Raw genomic sequence first — 20,308 nt, forward strand, 5'->3', positions numbered from 1 at the left:
AGGGTGGGTTCTGTTCTCTGAGTTCACATAGGGGCTGCCAGAACCCCAGTACCCACTTTACCAATGGTTGCTTCTACACATACAAGTTTGAGACCAACTTATCTTCTGTTATGCTGCTGTAATTCCAATATAGAGAACAAATCAACAGAGCAGCATTCTCAAGTGGATGTAATCAGCGTGGCACAAATGAAGGCTTACCTTGATTTCTTGAGCCAGATCATCTGAACTCATCTTGGCCTATAGTCCTACTCTCAGATTCCTCTCCTCCTAGACTCCCCAGATCCATGTATGCGTGATTATTGTAAATGATATTCATCAAAAACAAATTTTTAAAAATAGAAATTATTTAAAATTATATCTGGAGTCCTGAAGCATCATCTATAATGTCCAAATATCTCTAAAATAAAGTGAACTAAATGAGCCATAAAAATATTGCACCTTTCCATCTGAAATAGAACTAGGAAGCCCAGAACTGTCAGAAATTTTGGCCTATCAGTGTCAAAATCAGGAGTAGCCATTCAATTGACTGGTAAGACACTCATATCCACTTCAGGTCTAAATCTGCAATCTGATGTTACTAGAAAATTAAGTGGCATCTACCTAAACCCTCACAAATACAGACCAACATCCAGCGCAAAGGGAAAAAAATGATAAAACCTGATTTGTTGTATGGTCAAGAAGACAAATGATTTGGGGGTACCAGGCCTTTCTATGAATGTTCAACTGACAGATAAGTGGCTATGAGGCTAATATATTGATTGAACCGTTCGAAAAAAAGTCACCAGAACTGGGAAGCAGAATAGATAAAGGCCCAGTAGAAACAGTCCAACTCATACACAGAGTATGCATGCATACTCAAAAAAGACAAGAGACCTAATTAAGTCTATGCTGCAAATGAAGAAAAAAGCAGCAAACTAACCAAATATATACTGGAGTGGCAGAACCCATAATATGTCTACTCAAAGGTTAAACGGAACTCTCGTCTACCTCCTCTGCTCTCTTTCAAGATTATATTAATGAAGGATCTCGGTGCATGAAAAAGGCAGCCATACCAGTGGATGCAAAGTACCCCAAGGCCTCCTGAGCAGGCCCATGGAACATTAGTCTTCCTGAGGCCAATAAAGTGAGGCTATCAAACAACTTGAAGATGGAATAACGAGGCTGATGAATGGAGAAGATGATGGTTCGACCCTGTTTAGACATCCTAAGTTAAAAATTGAGAAAATAACATGTGATTAAACTTCTGAAATGCGCACTTCTTAGCAAAATACTTTATTCCTGCCTGTAGGTCCTTAACCCTAATTCAACCTGATTTTCCCTTACTAACTTCTCATCTCATGTTCTCTCATGGTTAAGGAATCTAAATTCAATGCTTTTATGAAAGACTAAGCTTTCTTAAAATTATCCCACGAACAGTCTAGTATCAACTACAACATTAATTAAAACTGCAGATTCCTGGACAGTCTTCCAAGACCTGTTGGGTCTAGAAAATCTGTATTTTTAACAAGCACTCAGGAAATTTGTAAGTACACTCATGGTTGAGAACATACTATAAACTAAATATTAATACAATGGTTGATACCCCATTCCTATTGATCATTGAAGTCTTCTGGTTTTATACGAATTGGTATTCATTCTTCCGCCCCAATACTACAACTAACATTCCTAAGTACTTACTATGTCTTTGCTAAATACTTTATTGATAACCACATCTGTTTTTCATAATGCTTTTTTGAGGCAATACTGACAGTACCAATAGTAATATCACCCTCATTTTATAGATAATGCTGGGAGGATTATATAACTGGCCCAAGGTGTGACAGTTAGTAAGACCCAAGGCTGAGATTTGATGGACCATGGCCAAAACATTGCTAAACTACCTTTACTCAGAATTTGTTAATTATGAGTTGAAGAAACAAAGGCCAAAATCACCATTCAAAAACTGTTATTATTAAAAATTTTTAAGAGAACAATCACTTCAATTTAAGCATTTTCTTAGCATCTACTATATGCTAGCAGTGTATACAAGTTTGTTCTGCCTCAAAGAGAATCAGGCCAGTAAACCAATCATTTCAATACAATGAGGAATAGAAGTACCTGAGGATCCCTTGTAAGCAAAATAGGAGACTATAACCTGATCTGAAGATAATATAAGGTAGTGTCAAAGGGGCCTACAGGAATACTTCAAAGAAAGAAAGAAAAAGATAATCAAGGTAAAGAAACATGGAGAACAAAGTATGTGATAACAAGGTCTACTCAGGAAATTACATGTAGTTCAGTGTTATTTCAGAGATATGCTGGGAGGGGTGAGGAGGAGAGAAGCTAGCGAAAGAGGCTTCATCAAAACACAAGCCCTTTACTTTACTCAGAAAGTGGAACTTTAGACAGTAGAGAACAAAAAGCTGGTAAAAGACTGCATGCAGGCAAGTAAATTGGTGAGAGCCTTGCTAATCTAAGTTTGGTCTGAGGACAGACAGCATCAGTATCAGTTTCTCCTATTAGAAATAGAGACTCATGGGCTCCTCCTCAAAACTGCAGAAACATAATCTGCATTATAACAAGACCCCAGGTGATTCGTGTGCACAGTAGAGCTGGAGAAATACTAGGTTAGAGCTCTTTGGAATAAAGAAAGATGCTTGTTTGCTAACTAGTCCAAAGCATAGTGAAAATATTTATACAGTATTCTTTATCAATTCATAATTCTCTAATGAACACTGTTAACATAGTTACAGATGATAAAAATACCATGGATGTGTTCTCTAACTGACCTTGAACCCAGGACCCATTACTTGGCATCGTCACTCATATGTACAATTGACATCTCTAACTTAAGATGCCTAAAATCTTAGACATCTTCCCATCTTCATGTTTCTTGTCATCCTAGCATAGAGATTTGCTTATGAGTGCATGGTTATCAGAGGAAGCAAGGTAATAAAAGAAAGGAAATGCCATACAAAGGTGGAGTGTCTGGCAGCTTTTTAAAAATGGGACTGGGGAGCAGGGAGTTTCCTATTGATGGCAGGCACAGAGAATGGCCAGGGTAATTGGTTACACTGAACAGTAAAGCTGGTTGGCTCCATAAGTAAGTAAATATGTTGAGATAATAGGAGCCAAGTTTCTCACTCTCTGAAAAATCGCTGATAAACATGGAAAGGGCGAGGCCTAAAAAGAATATTCAGTTGTTAATTTTGAATTGAATATATTACTATGAACTCATGGATTTTTCAATATATACATAACTATAAAGACAGCAATACTTTCAGATGTATGTTTATGAGTCTTTCTATACAAACTGCATATACTCACTATATTTTATATTCAATATATATTTTCCAATACAGAAATATATTTCTATATTATATATACACACATATGCACACATACCAGTATATTTCTTTTCCCTCTCTGCTAAATGGTCTAGAGGCAATGATAATCCAGCAGCAGTGAGCACACTAAGTTTCTAAATCTTAACAGTATCAGAAAGAACTAGGGAATCTTAACAGTATCAGAAAGAACTAGGGCTCCATAGAGAAACATCTGACACAGGAAAGGCACAAGATGAGGCTGAAACATCTTGCTGACCATAAAGCAAAAAAACGCTTGAAGAATAATCAGAGACATGTCAAAAAGAATTAAAAGCCAGATTCAAGGGGCTTTCACTGGCCAACTAAGGGTTAATTTGGTCATAAAAATAAATAAGAATAACAGATTATAATGCATTAACTAAAATAAGAATATGAGAAAATATAAATAGAGGAGAAAAACTTCTTTGCAGTAGAATGCCAACTGTGAGGAAAAAATGGTGAAAACAGAAAATCACCATTTGGCAACCATCACGCTAGTAGTTGACACATGTAGAGTTGTCAGTATATGCTAAACTGCTGGGTGGACGTTTGATGAGAAACAAGATATTAGCATAGTATCTGATTATTTCCCCTGGCAAAATACGGATTAATTACAAAGGGATAACTAGCTATTTCAGAGCAGGTAAACACAGCAGACATGCATATGACCAGGTAATAGAGGTTAACATGATCTGAAGCCACGCAGCCCCTCATGTTATACACCCAGAACACAGCATCCTTTCTGGAGCATCCCTGCCAAGAATTCATGGCCTGATCTAGTCACATAAAAACTTACTGGATGGATCCAGATTGAGGACCACCCTATGATATGTATTCTCAAAGATGGGCGAGGACATGAGAGGCAAGGAAGGACTGAAGAGCTGCTCAGGCTTAGAAAAGAGTATTTCTGCAAAGGATCCTGAGACATGGAAAAAGAAAAAGAGAGAAACTTCTGAGACAGCTGCTGAAGCCTGAATGGAGTCTATGGACTGGATGGAGGCAATAGGATCAGTGTGACCCCCTGGCTGGGAGGTGTATAAGGTGATAATGTAAAAAGATTGTCTTTATATTGTGGATTACACTCCAATATATTTTTGGGTTATGGGAAATAAAGTAAAAAACAAAACAAACACATATGAGGAGGGGAAGAGAGACAGAAGGAGTACAAAAGCAGTTAAATGCCAAGAGTTGGGCAATCTAGGTAAGGAGACATGGGATTTCTTTGTGCAATTCTTATGCCTTTTCTGTAAGATTGAAACTTTAAAAAATTTAATGTTAAATAAAGATGCCAACAAATACTCTTTAAATTTCTCCTATTAATATGATCCTTCCACAGTCTTCTTTCTTGATAAAAGGAAATGCCACTGTTTTTATTCCATTCTTTCATGTTTCAGTCCTCAAATCTTAGAACTCATCTTCTCAAAACTCACAACCCACATCCAATTCACAAGCTAATCCTATGGGTTTTATACTCAAAATAGATCCAGAATCTACCTCCTTCTTCCCCCCTAATCACTATCATTTGAGTCAAAGCCACAATTATATCTCAAATGAACTATTACAAACACCCTCCTGACTGGTTTCCTGGTACTTACCCTTCTCCAATTATATATATAATCTTTTCTCTACACAGCTATCACTCCTCCATTCTAAAACTCTCTAAAAGCTTCTATGTCACCTAAGGGACAAAGTCAGAGTTCTTACAGTGGCCTACAAAAGCCTATAAAATCTGCCAACTACTTAAATCCATCTGGTTCCTGTTCTAACTGTTGAGTACTGAACTGTATCCCCCCATTCGCTCAAATTCATATGTTGAATTCCTAAGCCCCAGCACCAGTAAAGGTGACTGTATTTGGAGACAGAATCTTTCAAGAAGTAATTCTGGCTAAAGGTCATACGGGTGAGCCTCAATCCAATAAGAACTAATGTTCTTACAAGAAGAAATCATGACACAGACACACTGAGAGAAGATGAAATGAGACACAGGGGAAAAGACAGCAACCTATAAGCCAAGGATAGAGGCCTCAGAAGACACAATCCTGACAACACTGGACTTCTGGACTCCAAGATTGTAAAAAAATTAATTTCTGTTGCTTAAGGCACCCATTCTGTAGTACTGTGTTATTGAAGCTCCAGCAAATTAATACACTAACCAACCACTGGGTTCCATCCCTCTCAGGTCACTGGGTTCCATCCCTCTGGCCTCTTGAGTTTCAAACACATTAGGCATAGGCTGCCTCAGGACCACTGGCTGTTGTCTTCAACTAGAACTCTCTCCTCTCAGACATCTAGGTCTTGCTCACAGCTCAAATGGCACATCACTGAGGTCTCCCTTGACCATCCCACTATGTAATAGGGCACCAACCACCCCAACAAAGCAGTCCTCCCTATACTTTCACTCTGATTCATTTTCCTTGAAATACATATTTGTTATTTGACTGATCTCTTACAACAAAGAAGGAAGAAACATTTGTCTGTTGTGCTCACTGCTGAATCCACTGCACCAAGAATAATGCCTGGTACATAGCAGGTGATCAGATAGTGCATGAAAGACTAATGTTCCCATATATTTACCTCTTCAGGAGCAAAAGGACAGCATTTGCTGTGCTTGAGTCTAGGCCTGTTGTGGGCTCATCAAGGAACAAGATGGATGGATCGATAATAAGCTCCATTCCAATACTAGTCCTTTTCCTTTCTCCTCCAGACACACCACGGATAAACTGAGTTCCAACCTAAAACACAAATATTATCATTATTAGCAATAACAACCACAGCCTCTATCATTTCTTGAGCTCTTAATATGTGCCAACCCTATAAGAGGCACTTTATCTCACATCTTCATTTATTCTGAACAGCAAATGAGTATCTGGGAGAAGAGGTAGGTTTCTCTTTAATTAGATGAGTAGACTAAGGCTCAGGTCAGAGCTGGTATGTGGCTAAGCTTCATATGAAACCCATGCTTTAAGTAGTTCTATATGTTTTTTATCAAGTCAAGTATTTAGTTTTAAGATTATAAGTTAGAACTCAAAAGACATGGTCTTGACATAGTGAAATCATGTCCAAAAAGGGACAAAAGATAGTAAAGGAAAAGAGGAAAGCATTTACAATTTATTAGTCTTCTTATACATCTCTTCTTTTCCCCCACCAAGGAGAGTCCTCAAGTGGACTCACAGGAAGAGCTGGGCCTTGGCAGCTAAGAAAGTTAACTTTCTACTGTTCATATTAGCACCTCTTAGATCATCAAAAGGCTTCCCAAACTGACCCTGACTATACCTTAATGCTGGCAGAATTCCTGACTCGTTCTTTTAGACAAATTCAAGGTGGCTGGCTCTGTCTTTTCAACCACTCAGTGTCACTGTATGTGGTTGGGAAGCAGGAAGGTTTCAGAAGAGGCAGGAGATAGGAAACAATTCTTAAGGTAAGAGTCTTCAAGAGCTGATCATTAAATGTTACTCAAGCCCTTCATGATATCCTATAACAACTGAGTTATAAAAGGTATTTTAAGACAATTGGAGATATAAGAATAAATATGGGCTCTATATGGTTGATACTAAAATATTATTATTTTTGTTAGTTGGTAGATATTGTAGTAATGTAGATAAATGCTCTTATTTTTTTAAATGCATAATAAATATTCAGGGATAAAATATGATACCTATACCTTTCTTTAAAATACCTCAAAAAGAAAAAGCAGAAGATATTATTGAATACAATATTTAACGGCTGGGAAATCTAGGTGCATGTTATTAGTAATCATATCATAGTAATCATATCATATTTTTAATTATACTACAACGATGTCATTACCGTAGTAATCAGACTATTCTCTCTACATTTCTGTTAAAAAGAAAATGTTTAAATTTTCATAAAAATAAACATTTTTACTATATTGTTTCAATCAAGTAGATCAATGAATTCTAAGAAGTCAACAATTGCCTTCAGCTTCTTTTCCCTAGAAATCCATGCAAGGAACTCAGGGCAATGGCTGCACAAAGATAAAGAATAGAGAGCGCTTACTGGAAAGACAAAATCAAATAAACAGAACCCCAGCATAGAAAACCCAAATACTTATAAAACAAACATAAGTGGGAAACGGTAGCATCTCAGAGTTATTCTTCTAAACAAAATACAGCAAAATACACTTTACATAAAAGGCTATCGGAAAGTATCATATGAAGCAGCGACTAGCAGAATACTCGCATTCTTCATTACTCTAAAGAAGAGATAACACAGGGGGATTAAACTAGAGCCATGACAACCTAGGAAGTTCATCTTCACCCAAAGCCTCAAATGTCCTCCCTGCAAACCTATTAAACCTATTTATCAACTGTAAAGTTCACTCATTCATCTCATTTCTTCTTCTTGATCTTGCGCAACCCACATAAGCAGTTACTTTCATTTCTCTTGCCCACAACTGATATCTGTAAAACCTAAGGGAGACCAGCAGTTGAAGTCTGCACATAATATTGGCCAAATGAAGGGAGAGAGGGGAAGGGAGACAGAGTTTCAAAAGAAAGGCTATAGAAAGACAACTTGGATTTCATACAAATTAGAAATAAACCCTAATATGACTGAAAATAAATTTGGAAACCAAACTGTAGAAAAATGAAACACAGAGGAAGATCCCATGAATTTTCATCATTTATGAATTCCAGAAATATACCTCCAAAGCAATGAAACAAAGTCCCTTGGAGGAAGAGAGGCAGAATAGCTAAAAGGGAAAGGAAAAACAGAAAGAAGGAAAGCTAGTGTACAGATACTGAATGAGACTGGACTTAAGCAATTAGCATGGAGGAGAATCAAAAGCTGTAATCACAAAGCAGGGGTGTGTGACTTTGCAAAGAACACTTCTACATACTAGACCACACTGCCATACCTCATTTCCAGGACTCAATCTTTTTTTTGAATTTTGTCCTGATTAGTTTCCACCTTCATATTATATAACTAGTCACTTTTCTTGTTACAAAAAGCACCCACTTTTGACCACAAACATTATAGAAAATATGTGAATAAGAGTTACACCACCCACACAGGAAAGGGCCCATGTCCTGTCAATGTTACCTCCATTTTTCCACATTACCTTGGAATCTGCCACTTTAGCCAGACCTAACTCTTGAATGACTGTGTTAATTCGTTCATTTTTTTCACGTTGCGTCATAGTTGTTGGAAGTCGAAGAGCTGCTGAGAACTGTAAATTTTCTCTCACTGTCAGAGTTCCCATCACGACATCATCCTTAAGGCAAATGGCATTTTAACAAGACACATCAGGTCTTTTGTAGTACCATCAATGTTTAGTATATAAAACTTAATCCACAAAAATAGAGAAAGTTCTAGCTAATTATGAACTTGTAATTATACAAATTATAAAACTCCATGTATAGAGAGATACAAAGTCTAATGGATAATTTTCATTCTGCATTTGTACACCCAAATAGAACACAGGTAATTGTAATTACTACTAGCAGACATTTATAGACCGCTTTACACAAAAATAGCCAAAATAGTTTTCTAAGCAAGGGGAAGGAGAAAGGTAAAGGTAGAGAAGAAAGTAAAACAGCAGTGCCTTTGGTAATATAATGACTAGAATTGCTAACGTTACCTTTACAAGAGTCATATTACATAACTAGCATTCATATCACTGTCCTGATAAGGGTCATATTCTATTCCCCCTGCCTTTCCATTTAGCACTACCCTACATCTGATGGGAGATTATCAAAAGCTGGTTTAAAGTAAGTTGGTTCTACACCCATGTTATGTAACCAGGGGGAAGCACACTGAACTATCAGCAAAGGCACATGCCCATGTAGAAACAGGAGAAATTTAAAATGCAAATCTGTACATACTTACTTGTACCACATAACCTGAGTTACATTTGAAATCGGCAGGTTGAGGTGCTCCATTTATCAAAACATCTCCAGATAATCCCTGCGGATCTTTTCTTGCAGCTAAGACATCTAACAACCTATAAAGAAACATATATGAGTTTTTTCCCCTCTAATTAAGGCTATATCTCTCAGCTACTCTGAATCCAAATTCTGCTCGTTAGAAAATAAACTGATCAAGAAATTCTATGTTTCAACTATTATTATATAGTCTTCTAATTCTTGTCTTTCATTTTTAAGTCTATGCTACAATAACACCCAAAAACATGAACACAAAGCACTGTTGGCTGACCCAGCACAGAGCTCCCAAACTGCCCTGTAGGCTGTGTGACCTTGGGAAATCAAACATAGGCAATGTGCTCTGTTAGCTGGGACTCAAGTCTTCACTTATGCCTTCAGCTCCATCTCCCCACTTTCAGTTTTATCCCCTTCCTTTTCTGCCTCATTAGCTCAAATTCACAGCTGGCAGCTGTATGCCAACCACCTTATCACATCCTGTCAGTATAGCTGACCTAATGACCTTTATTCCTCTGGACAGAACCACGGCATAACTGCGTGTGATCCGTAGCACCTACAGCAGGCTAGGCATGCAGTAATGCGCTACAAATACTTGCTCTCCTAAAAGTGATCTTTAAAAGCACATTAAAACGGCAAAGAAAAACCTTACTGATGCTCTCTGCTATACTCACGAAGATTTGCCTCCACCTGTGGGTCCCAGAATGGCGTTGAGGCCAGGTCTCATGATCCCACTGTAAATGCAGAAACAAACAGATTTACTGGTGCACTTTAAAGCCAGGTCTACTAATATAGGGTCTGCATTTCATACACTCAATGAAAGTTGATGAAATCAGACAGAAAACAAGCACAAATCAACTATTAAATTAAAAACAAACCAAATGGCCGATTAATAGAAGTCTAATCTACAAAGGACATCATCGCTTTTCAGGACCTATAAGAAAAAGGTCTCAGGTCCCTCTAAATTTCTTCCACTTATTCTCTATACCGCTTAAGTTTTGTTTTTGTTTTTGTTTTTTTCCCAAAAGGATACATAAATTTTCAAGTTTCCTTGAAAATAAAGATTCTAGTAAAGCCTCTGTTACACTACCTCTCTTAACACAAGGTAAAGTCTTGAGCAATGTTTGATGATAATTATTTTCCAGTCACCTCATTTGCTACCTAGTCAAGTTCTATACAATTAAGAAGTTAATGGATTTCTAGAATCACTAGTATTAGTGTTCTCATTGCTCGAATCTAGTCGGACCAAGAAACAATACATCTGAAGTAGAAATTCAATGGCTAGAATAAAGCACCTCAGGCATTAAAAGAAAGAAACCTCACCAGTTCTTAACCCTCACAAAATTCTTAATCAAATTGGAAATGTAAAACATATACCCTTCAAATATATTATTTTTTTCTTCCTTGTAAAGTGTCAGATAAGTAGACCGGAAAATTCTGTTTAGAAGGGAGACACTACTTTCCATAGGGGGTGACCTTTAAGGATGTACAGACATGGTGTAGACACTGCATGCTGCATGTTCCCAACAAATTACATAGTTGTTTGAGGGTAGAGAATATTCAGACAGAGAGCAGGAAAGTAGAAAAATTAAGGCAGTGTTGACTGTGCTGAAAATCAAGAAAAAGGCAAATAAATAGTCTGAATTTTATCCTCAAGGTAACCGGTAGAAAAGTAAAGAGAATGGACTGGAGCAAGGAGAATGAGGGGCGGGACCACCGCAGTTACATGGGCATGATGAAACAGGGTCTGACGAAGCCCTTTCAAAATCCTGGTCTGACAAAGCCCTTTCAAAATCTACGCCAATCTCTGTACGATGGGGAGGCAAGTAAAATTTATTACCCAGAGAAAATTATTCCAAGTGGAGGGTACAAAGTGGAAGGCTATTTCATTTCCAGATAATGCCTTTCACAGAGGCAAACACTATGCTACACAAATGTTGTTAGTGATAAACTTCACGATGCAGCTGTATCACAGTGCTTCAATCCAGGAGGACCTCCACATTTACTGCCTATTGTGTTTGAACTGTCACAAGGGTAAAAAGGCTGGTGGGTGCTAGGGTGAATGAAGTGTACCTTCCACACTGCTCATTAACTGAGGAGCCTCTCACTGAAACACTGGACAAATACAGTGAGTTAGGAAAATTAGGCACAACTTGTAAAACAAAAAAATATTTTATTCTTACCAAGACCTTTCCCCCGATGTAGAAATACATGCTAATGGTTGGGTGAACTTTCAAGATACATTTATCTATAGCTCTTGATGTGCCTTCTCTAGTAATAGCTACCTAGTAACTGTTTCTAAAATGACCAGGAATAAGCTTGTTATTCTTTAAAATTTCATTGTCAGAAAATCTTTCCAGGTTTTTACAAAATCTACTCAAATAAAGACCAAGCAATACTAAATAATTAACCCAAAACTCAATGTGAGCATTCTAAGTCAAAGAATTTTACAGGTCCCTAAGTTGGGCTTCCATGAAACCTTAGCATTACAGAAAACAACAATAATGTATAATTACAAATGCAAGAGTTCCAGTAGTGGCTAACTGTCCTTCCATTCATTTAACACAATTATTCATTGTCTACTATATGTGTACGAGACACTCTTCTAGAACGCAGGTCAGAGCTGAGAATAAAAAAGTCCTAGCCCTCATGGAGTTTACATTCTAAGTCTAGGGATCACATTTTCTGTGTTCATCGACAAAATGTTATTGGAACAGAGCAACATTCACTTGTTTATGTCTATGACAGCTCTCATGCTACGACAACAGAGTTGAGTAGTTGCAACATGGAAGTATGGCCTATAACACTCAAAATATTTACTCTCAGGCCCTTTATAGAAAAAGTTTGCTGATGACCTCTGTTCTAGTCTATAGTCTACAATTTAATTGTTGCCCCACCCCACCCTCCACCCTACCCTCATCCCTCATCATTCACTCCCCACCCTTATTTATTGCTTTATAGCATTTACATGCAGGATAAGAAAGTATCTCTCACTATACTGTAAACCTTGCCAATAAAAACTTGTATCATATTCTTTTGATCCACAGCATCAGCACAATGTTCTACAATGAGTAGACTACTGAATACTGAATATATGAAATGAAAGCAAGCTATGCGATTCCTGTCACATCTATTACATTTTAGTAAATAATGGTACATCCTTTTGTCTTGTTTTGTGAGTGAGAAGTCAATGCCATTCTCACTGCTTGGAGCATCATCCATCCCTACCCTGCCCTATACACACAAACATACACCCCAAATCTTAACTTTCTCTCTCCCCATGCCTGCAGCCCTCCAATTTGGGGTTTGGGACTTCCATCATGTCTTCTAATTTCTCTATCCCATAATAGAACACAGTGAAGTGCTCTACTTGTCTGAACCACTCATTAGACTGGGTTTTTGAAAACAGAGGACATAATTTTGTCACTAGCATCTCGCAAAATGTCAGGCACCTAACAGACATTCAAAATTTGTTGAATAAATGAATTCCTACATTTTCATAAATGACAATTACTTATAGGAAAACCAAATGTTTTCAATAAAAACAAATGTCAAGAAGTAGGAAATAACTTATGGATATTAAGTATAGCCTGACTGGAAAATAGGTATGGTTACATTCCCTACTTACTATACCATGTTCAAAGAATACATGGTATACATAGTGCTGGGTGGAGGAGCAGCAACCACTAGCACCCAAGAACACAGGCCGCAAAGGAGGTGAGAGAAAGAGAGGAGACAGCTGGGGGATGGAGAGATTGTTTATATTAAGGAATAAAAAAAAAAAAATGGAGCACATTAGTAAGTATATTAAGAATGCGAGCCAGAATTTTTACTTTTTGAGAAGATGTTTTACAAACATGGAAACATGGAAATAACCTTTGCATGTTAAATCTGACTTGGAGGTCATGAGTTTTAATCTACATACAGACAGATATAAAAAGATTTAGACATGTGTATATGAATATACATATATATGTTCCCTAGGTCTGTCCACTTGAAAGGCCTGGGAGCTATGATGTCCCAATAGCAATGAATGTTCCAAACACCCAGAACCAGATCGGTAAATAAAAATTTCCCAAAAAGGTACACCAACTCATTCCAGGTCTGGAGCAGAGTAAGCACACAGTGAGTCTGGAACTTTTTGCTGTGCTAAGAAAATACTCAAAGAATGAGAGAATATATCAGAAAAAGAAAACATCTACCTTGAAAGTCTCCCACTGACCAAATCAGGAACTACAGGAGTATCAAGATAAATAATGACGATAATGCATTACTATTGAATGCTACTGAATAAAACGTGAATCCATGAGTCTATACTGATGGAAATAAATGAATGAAGAGATGACAAATGAACCTTTTTCCTTTAAGCAGAATGCAAACAAATCCATATCGAAGAGTAGGATGGAAACAGAAAATCACCCTTTGGTAACTACCATTCTGACAGTAATTGCTGACTCTGGCACGAGTCATCAGCGGGTTCTGAAACTGCTGGCTTCAGGTTTAATAAAGAGTAGAGTTTGGGCAAATGTCAGGGCATCTCCTGTTTTGGTTTTTATAATTTACAAAGAAGAAAATAGTGCCATTAAGGCAAAGGCTGGCAGTCACCAACATGACCAGGTGACCAAGGTTAACATCACTTAGAGTGGGACAGGAAAATACCAGGTTGGATGAGACTAAGGGGAGAGACATGATGTCATGGTCAGTCAACTATGCGGAGAGCACGGTTGACCAGCAGCCCCTTAGGGCCCACCACTACATCCATTATGAAGCTTTGCTTCCCCTGAGCTACTTCCAGATGATGACCAGGTAGTTATCTCAGAGAGGGTCCTATACACACAGGAGGAGTTAGGAATAATAGAGCTCCATATGGACAGCTTGCTCTCAAATGATTTAGAAAAATACTAATGAAATTGGGTATCCAAAGAGACAAAATGACTCACAAATGCACTGAAATGTTAACAGGAAGTCTGAATAAAGGGTTATGTTCTTGCAAGGTTTAAGTTTGAAATTATTTCAAAATAAGTTATTAATTTAAAAAAAAATCTCCAAAAAGATAATGAATTTCCTTGAAGATTATAGGATATCCACCCATCTATTGGAATGGACCATTTTTGCACAGATCTTCAGCTTTGGTGAGAAAAAGATCAAATGCTGGGTATAAAGACAAACTAAGGATTATAGAAAGGTAGTAAAATCTCACCTTTTTGAATTCTCATAGTCAGATTTTATTTTATCTACCTCCCCTTTCCTCCACAGAGGATGTCAGGTTCTAGTTACTTAGTTCTAAAAATAAGATTACAGAATGCCCAAAGGAAAAACAGAAATTGAAATTCTCATCATCTTTTTTTTGGAATAAAATTACTATTTTGAATGCTAGTGGTGCAATCAAACACAAGTAAAAATAAGATAAATGAGAGCGACCTTTCTCCCATCCCAGAAATACTAGTAGAAGACAGCAGATAGAAGAAAAATTAGAAATGCTTTATGAATAAAAGGGATAATATAGCTAGCTCATGGATGCCTAAAACAGAAATATGAGGAAGCAAGAAAACCCTAATGTTCTACAAGACTTATAGAGGCAATACTCGTAAGGTAAGTAAATGTCTAATCACTATATTGTATACTTGAAAGTAATATAATATTGTATGTCAACTATATTTTTAAAATAATTTTTTAATTTTAAAGAAAAGATTTGACAGTTTTTCTGAACCTAGGAATGCAGGTAAAGATGGACATTCCTTCTATTGCTGGAATGCATACCATTGAACCATAAAAACATAAAGCCTTGAACAGATGGCATTTTTAGTGTATCGGGTTACTAATCTGTTAGCTTTAAAACATAAGCAAGATAAATGTACTCTCACAAGTATGCATTTTAAATCTATTCAAACTTACATGGTCAAATCATGTTACCTTTCGCCTAGCACAAAATCTGAAGTGACTAACACTTTCTTTATTGTTATGTTTCACAAAAAATTTGTTACTTTTCAAAAAGGTCAGTGAATTCTCTCTAGGCATATAGCAAAAGATAAAAGCTTTGTGTCTACCATTCTTCTTATTTTCCTATTCAGGGTTTCTTAACTAATGCACGAAAGCAACAAGGAAGTAAGTATGACAGAAAGTGTTGCTGCATGATGAAAGCCCTATCTCATGCTACACAATCTGACCTTACCACAACCCAATCAATCTCAGATCTCCATTGTTTCTTACCCGCCCACATCCAAATATTTTCTCCTCTGTAAATTCCTACCCTTCTGGGAGCAGTAGTCTGCCAGTAACAGTAAAGGCCACAATCCCATAGAATGCATGGAGAAAACATGAGAAACATCTGAGTCTACATACCTGGACAAAGGGCTCTTAAAACCACCCCTCCAGTCTAGGAAAACTAGAAAAGATTCCTTGTTCTATCTTGAAATAAAAATTTCCCTTATGAGAGCATTTGAGATCTTGATCCTCAGTGTACACTCTCAGTATTGCTTCAAAAAAATTTTTACAAAAATTTAAAAAAAAATGTCCCCTATTAAACAAAGTAACAAAACAGAACACATAGGCCATGCTGTCAGAGCTAACTTAGATACACTCCCCTCTCCAGAGAAGGGAAGAATCAGGCTTAATTCTCTAGAAATCAGAAAAACATGAACAATCCTAATGCCTATCATCTGTGAAAGAAGAGAGATACATGGTACCAAGTTCTATTCTCATTCTCCTCCCCTCTCTACTGCCCACACAACCACCACGTGATCAATTCGTTGCTAGAGGTGAGAATAAAAACATAGTTTTGTACTGGTTTGGATCCTAAATTCTCCTATCACTTGGGACTTCAACAGCATACCTTGAGCTAAGCTAGATCTGTTTTATACTCTGGTTGTTTCTGTCTGTATAATTGAGGAAAACATTAGGTAAAATGTTATAGATTAACAACGACTATAAATAGGTCACTTACTTAAAACAAGTCTATTTGAAACCCAAAGTACTTTCACAATATATTGTCATTTCGATCTCCTCACTTTTGCTTCTAGAACATACAGGACATAAAGTGCATAAGTACCCATAGTGTCTGGCTCATAAAGTACAGTGATCTTTTATCGCACAGATTAGAAAATTGAAGCTCAAAGATTACAATTTTATCTCCACAATCAAAAAGTCAGAAGTCATATACCCAGGCTTCCTTTCCACTAAAACATGAGGCTTGCCCAGGAAAAACTAAATGACACATTAATTACTCAGTTTCTCAAACAAAAGTTGATGCATATGGTACAATCACTTTAAAAAGTTTGGCAGTTCTTTTAAAAATTTAACATATACCTAACATATGATCTAATCATTTCACTCTCGATTGAGCCAAAAGAAATGAATGTGTCTATATATCTGTAGACAAATGTCCATAGCACCTTTACTTGTAATAGGCAACACCTGTGATGTTCACAAGATGTCAATCAAGCTATTTAAATAAAAGTTCATGCACATACCTGACATTCATTAGTATTTCTTTCTCAACTGTTTTTCGACCAAGTAGAAAGCCACTCTTCACTTTCACTCGATAGCAAATGTTATGAAAACTTAACACGGCTCCTTCAGTAACCATCTTCAGGTCGTTGGAGGTTGTCCCAGGGGGCCCACTGGTGTCTCTTTGTGACATTGGGATGAAAACGTGGTCATTTTTGGAAGACATCTGAAGAGTTTCTGCCTTTCTGTGGAGGGAAAAGAAACAGTAAGTTGACAGTCCAGATAAATGAGATTGTAAACACTAGTTAACAGTACACTTTAAACAAGTCCATTTTGGACAAACTTCCAGTTGTAAAATAAATAAGTCCTGGGGATGTAATGTACAGCATGGTAACTATAGTTAACAATACTCTATTATATATTTGAAAGTTGCTAAGAGTAGTAGATCTTAAAGTTCTCATCACGAGAAGAGAAAAACTTATAACTGTGTGGTGATAGGTGTTAAGTAGACATTGTGGTGATTATTTCACAATATATACAAATATTGAATCATTATCTTGTACACCTGAACTAATGTTATATGTCAATTATATCTCAATTAAAAATATTTTAAAAATATAAATCTAAATTTTACAAAAATGTAAAATACCTCAGTCATTTTTATATTGATTACATTTTAAGTAAAAATAGTTCAGATATGTTGGGTTCAATAAGATATATTATTAACATTTAAAAAGTAAGTTCATTTTAAACTGCATTATAATGAATAGCACCATTTCCAATGAACAGCCCATGTCACTATGATAAGAAAAAACTTGGAACCCATATTAGGGAGGCGAACACTCCCTTTAGATGTCAATTAAATATCTAATTATAGGAAGAATTTGAAAATTACTCAAAAACTCCAGAAGCAGGAAACACCTAAGAAGAGTTAAACTTGGCATACTATGATATGGCTCAAGATTAAAGACACATCACCATCATCACTGATTTTTTCTTTCTGTTTTTGTTTTTATAAGTTTGGAGTTTGTGACATAGTTATTACAAAAAGGCGCTTAGCCAAGCAGTCAGGGACAAGAAAAATTTCTCTGGATTTACAGCTCTAGGGTTTATATCACTGGTTTATGCTCCTTCAATCAGCTAAACTCCAAAATTGTTTGGGATGACATAATCATTTCCTTAATGGTGAACATATTTAAATCCCAGGAAGCTTTAGAATTAAGTACAAAAATAATTAAGAAAATCAAGCTAATAGTTATGCAGTTAATAAATTTAAAAGAAAAACTGAGTATCAAATCTATAAATAAAGTTTAAAAGTTTTATTAAAGAAACTACAAAAAGCCCCTTTAAAAGGTTCAATCAGGGTAAGAACTTAAGGCAAATTTAACAGATCGAATAGGTTTGAAATATGAAATTTCAACATACCTAGTTTTGATTTTTAAAAATCAAAGTAATCTATAAAGAACTTTCTCTCTATGGTAGAGTAGTTGTTCAAAACCAATCATCCCCTAAGAATGACTATAATAGTAGATAAAATATAAGAAGCAACAGTTTGAAGAGCTCTCTCTAATGAGAGCAACAAAAGCATCCAAGACTTAAGGAGCCAAAATCCTGGAAAGGAGAGAACAGGAAGGCAAACCCAGCATCCCGTGCCCCTTCTTCTCCAGCAGATTGCACACACATGGGGCAAAACTCAGAAACACCAGGTAGAAAGAGTTGCTAGAGACTAAAAAGCTAAGCAAATATTTCAGCAGCCTCTCAGTGCTAGGGAGACAAAATTTGAAGTTACAAGTCTACCCAAAGAGAAGAGGCCCTGGAAACCCCAAGCTTTCAACATTCTAGAAGGGCTGTGCCTTGGTAATATGGGCAAATCCAGAAGTAGTACTACAGCCTCTACTCGATCCAAGTGATCTGCCAGAAGAAAGTTAAGTCCACTCTCAAAGAAGATATAATCATCCAAATGGTCAATCAAAAATTACCAGGAATACAAAATAAACAAACAGAAAAGAAAGAGTCTCATAAATACAGAGAACAAACTAATGGTTGCCAGTTAGAAGGCAGTCTTGCGGGCTAGGTGAAAAAGATGATGGTATTAAGAAATACAAATTGGTAGTTACAAAATAGTCACAGGAATGTAAAGTACAGCACAGGGAATATAGTCAATAATATTGTAATAACTGCATGGTGCCAGGTGGGTACTAGAATTATTGGGGAGGATCACTTTGAAAATTATACAAATGTCTAACTGCCATGCTGTACACTTGAAACTAATAGAAAATCCTGAATGTTACTATAATTGAAAAAAAATTACCAGGCATCACAGAAAACAGGATTTAATGTTCCAACAAGAAGAAAATAGATATAGACCCACAGTAAGGGAGACTGAAGTCATCAGACATTGACATTAAAATAGCTGCTTAACATATTTAAGAAGATAATTGAAAAGAACCAGAATCTATTATTTTAAAAAATTCGAAAAAAATAAAATAATAATTTTTAAAAAATCGATATATAATTCAAACAGCAATTTAGATGCAGATTAGTGGTAGGCTGGTATGAGAAAACATCCAGATAAGGTGTGGGGTGATAATTATCACTATGGAAGAGAAAAAAATCCAGACTATAAAGGAAGAAAACTGTACTTTAAAAAGACTAAGAAACAAGACAAGAAAAAATGGCATAGACGATAGAGGCTTTGTTCACCCCTCTTGCGACCAAGTCAAAGTTGTGACAGAAACACAGAGCAAACAGCAAGGAAAGTCACCTGCGATCTAGAGAAACAGAAGCACTACAACTAGAGAGAGAAATCATTAATCAACTTGCAATGGTAGACGGTAGGAGGGGGTGAAGATACAAGGCTGCCTGGTCCCTAGTGGCTGAGTGGGTCAGAGGCTGTGGCAGCTGCAGATGCCTCTTAAAGCAGCCGTGTTGGCGAACGGACTTTCTCAGTAACAGACCTGCTTGCTCTGTGCACCCGTGCTGGGTCGGCTGCATGGGGGGCACCAGGGACTTACAGGGGGACACTGAGTTGTCCAAGTGAGGGCAAGGATCTCTCCCTGGCAGAAGTGCTGGCAGTATCCATGGTTCCTCTGTTTGGCCTTCCCCCCTCCCACTGTGCGGACACAGCGCCACCATAGCTGAAACATCATCAAACTGGAAAACAGAGGTCACTCCACCCAGAGAATTCCCTGAAATTCTGCCTCCCCCACTCTTGGCTCCACCCAAGCCACATCCAAGTGTATCCTCGGCAAGTCAGGTGCTTCTTGCTGAGCAGCACCAGGACTCACACTGGTGGCAGCTGGCCTCAGTTTCTGGTGTGGTTTCTTGAGGCAACTATAAGCACAACATCTGTGAATTGCTTGCTGAATCTTAACAGGTGGCCCCAGAAGGGCACAGGCTGGAGCTAAATTTGGCCTGCAGCTGAACCCCTCTCAGGACTGTGCCCCTGGACACCAACACAAAGCCACGCTAATAAAATTGGAAGACTTAGGAGCTTTGCTTAGTACATAGAAACAGATATAGAAAGGCAGCCAAAATGGGAAAACAAAGAAGCAGAAACCATATGAGAGAACAGAACAGAGATCCAGATATAATGGAGTCAAGTAATCTAACAGATGCCAA

General features: G+C 37.2%; 1 protein-coding gene across 8 annotated transcripts in view; it reads right to left on the minus strand.

Moving 5' to 3' along the window:
- ABCG2 (ATP binding cassette subfamily G member 2 (Junior blood group)) overlaps positions 1-20,308 on the minus strand; it is a 58,787-nt gene that overhangs the window by 17,138 nt on the left and 21,341 nt on the right. For all 8 annotated transcript variants that reach the window (XM_025046008.1, XM_015588478.2, XM_006910716.3 and 5 more), the window contains 6 exons: positions 16,711-16,932; positions 9,916-9,975; positions 9,192-9,306; positions 8,425-8,577; positions 5,919-6,076; positions 1,053-1,204 (listed from right to left, as the gene is read on the minus strand). In XM_025046008.1, the coding sequence (XP_024901776.1) occupies positions 1,053-1,204; positions 5,919-6,076; positions 8,425-8,577; positions 9,192-9,306; positions 9,916-9,975; positions 16,711-16,932 (860 nt within the window). The remainder of the gene's footprint in view (positions 1-1,052; positions 1,205-5,918; positions 6,077-8,424; positions 8,578-9,191; positions 9,307-9,915; positions 9,976-16,710; positions 16,933-20,308) is intronic.

The sequence above is a fragment of the Pteropus alecto genome, unplaced genomic scaffold (assembly GCF_000325575.1).
Source record: "Pteropus alecto unplaced genomic scaffold, ASM32557v1 scaffold63, whole genome shotgun sequence".
Lineage (NCBI taxonomy): Eukaryota > Metazoa > Chordata > Mammalia > Chiroptera > Pteropodidae > Pteropus > Pteropus alecto.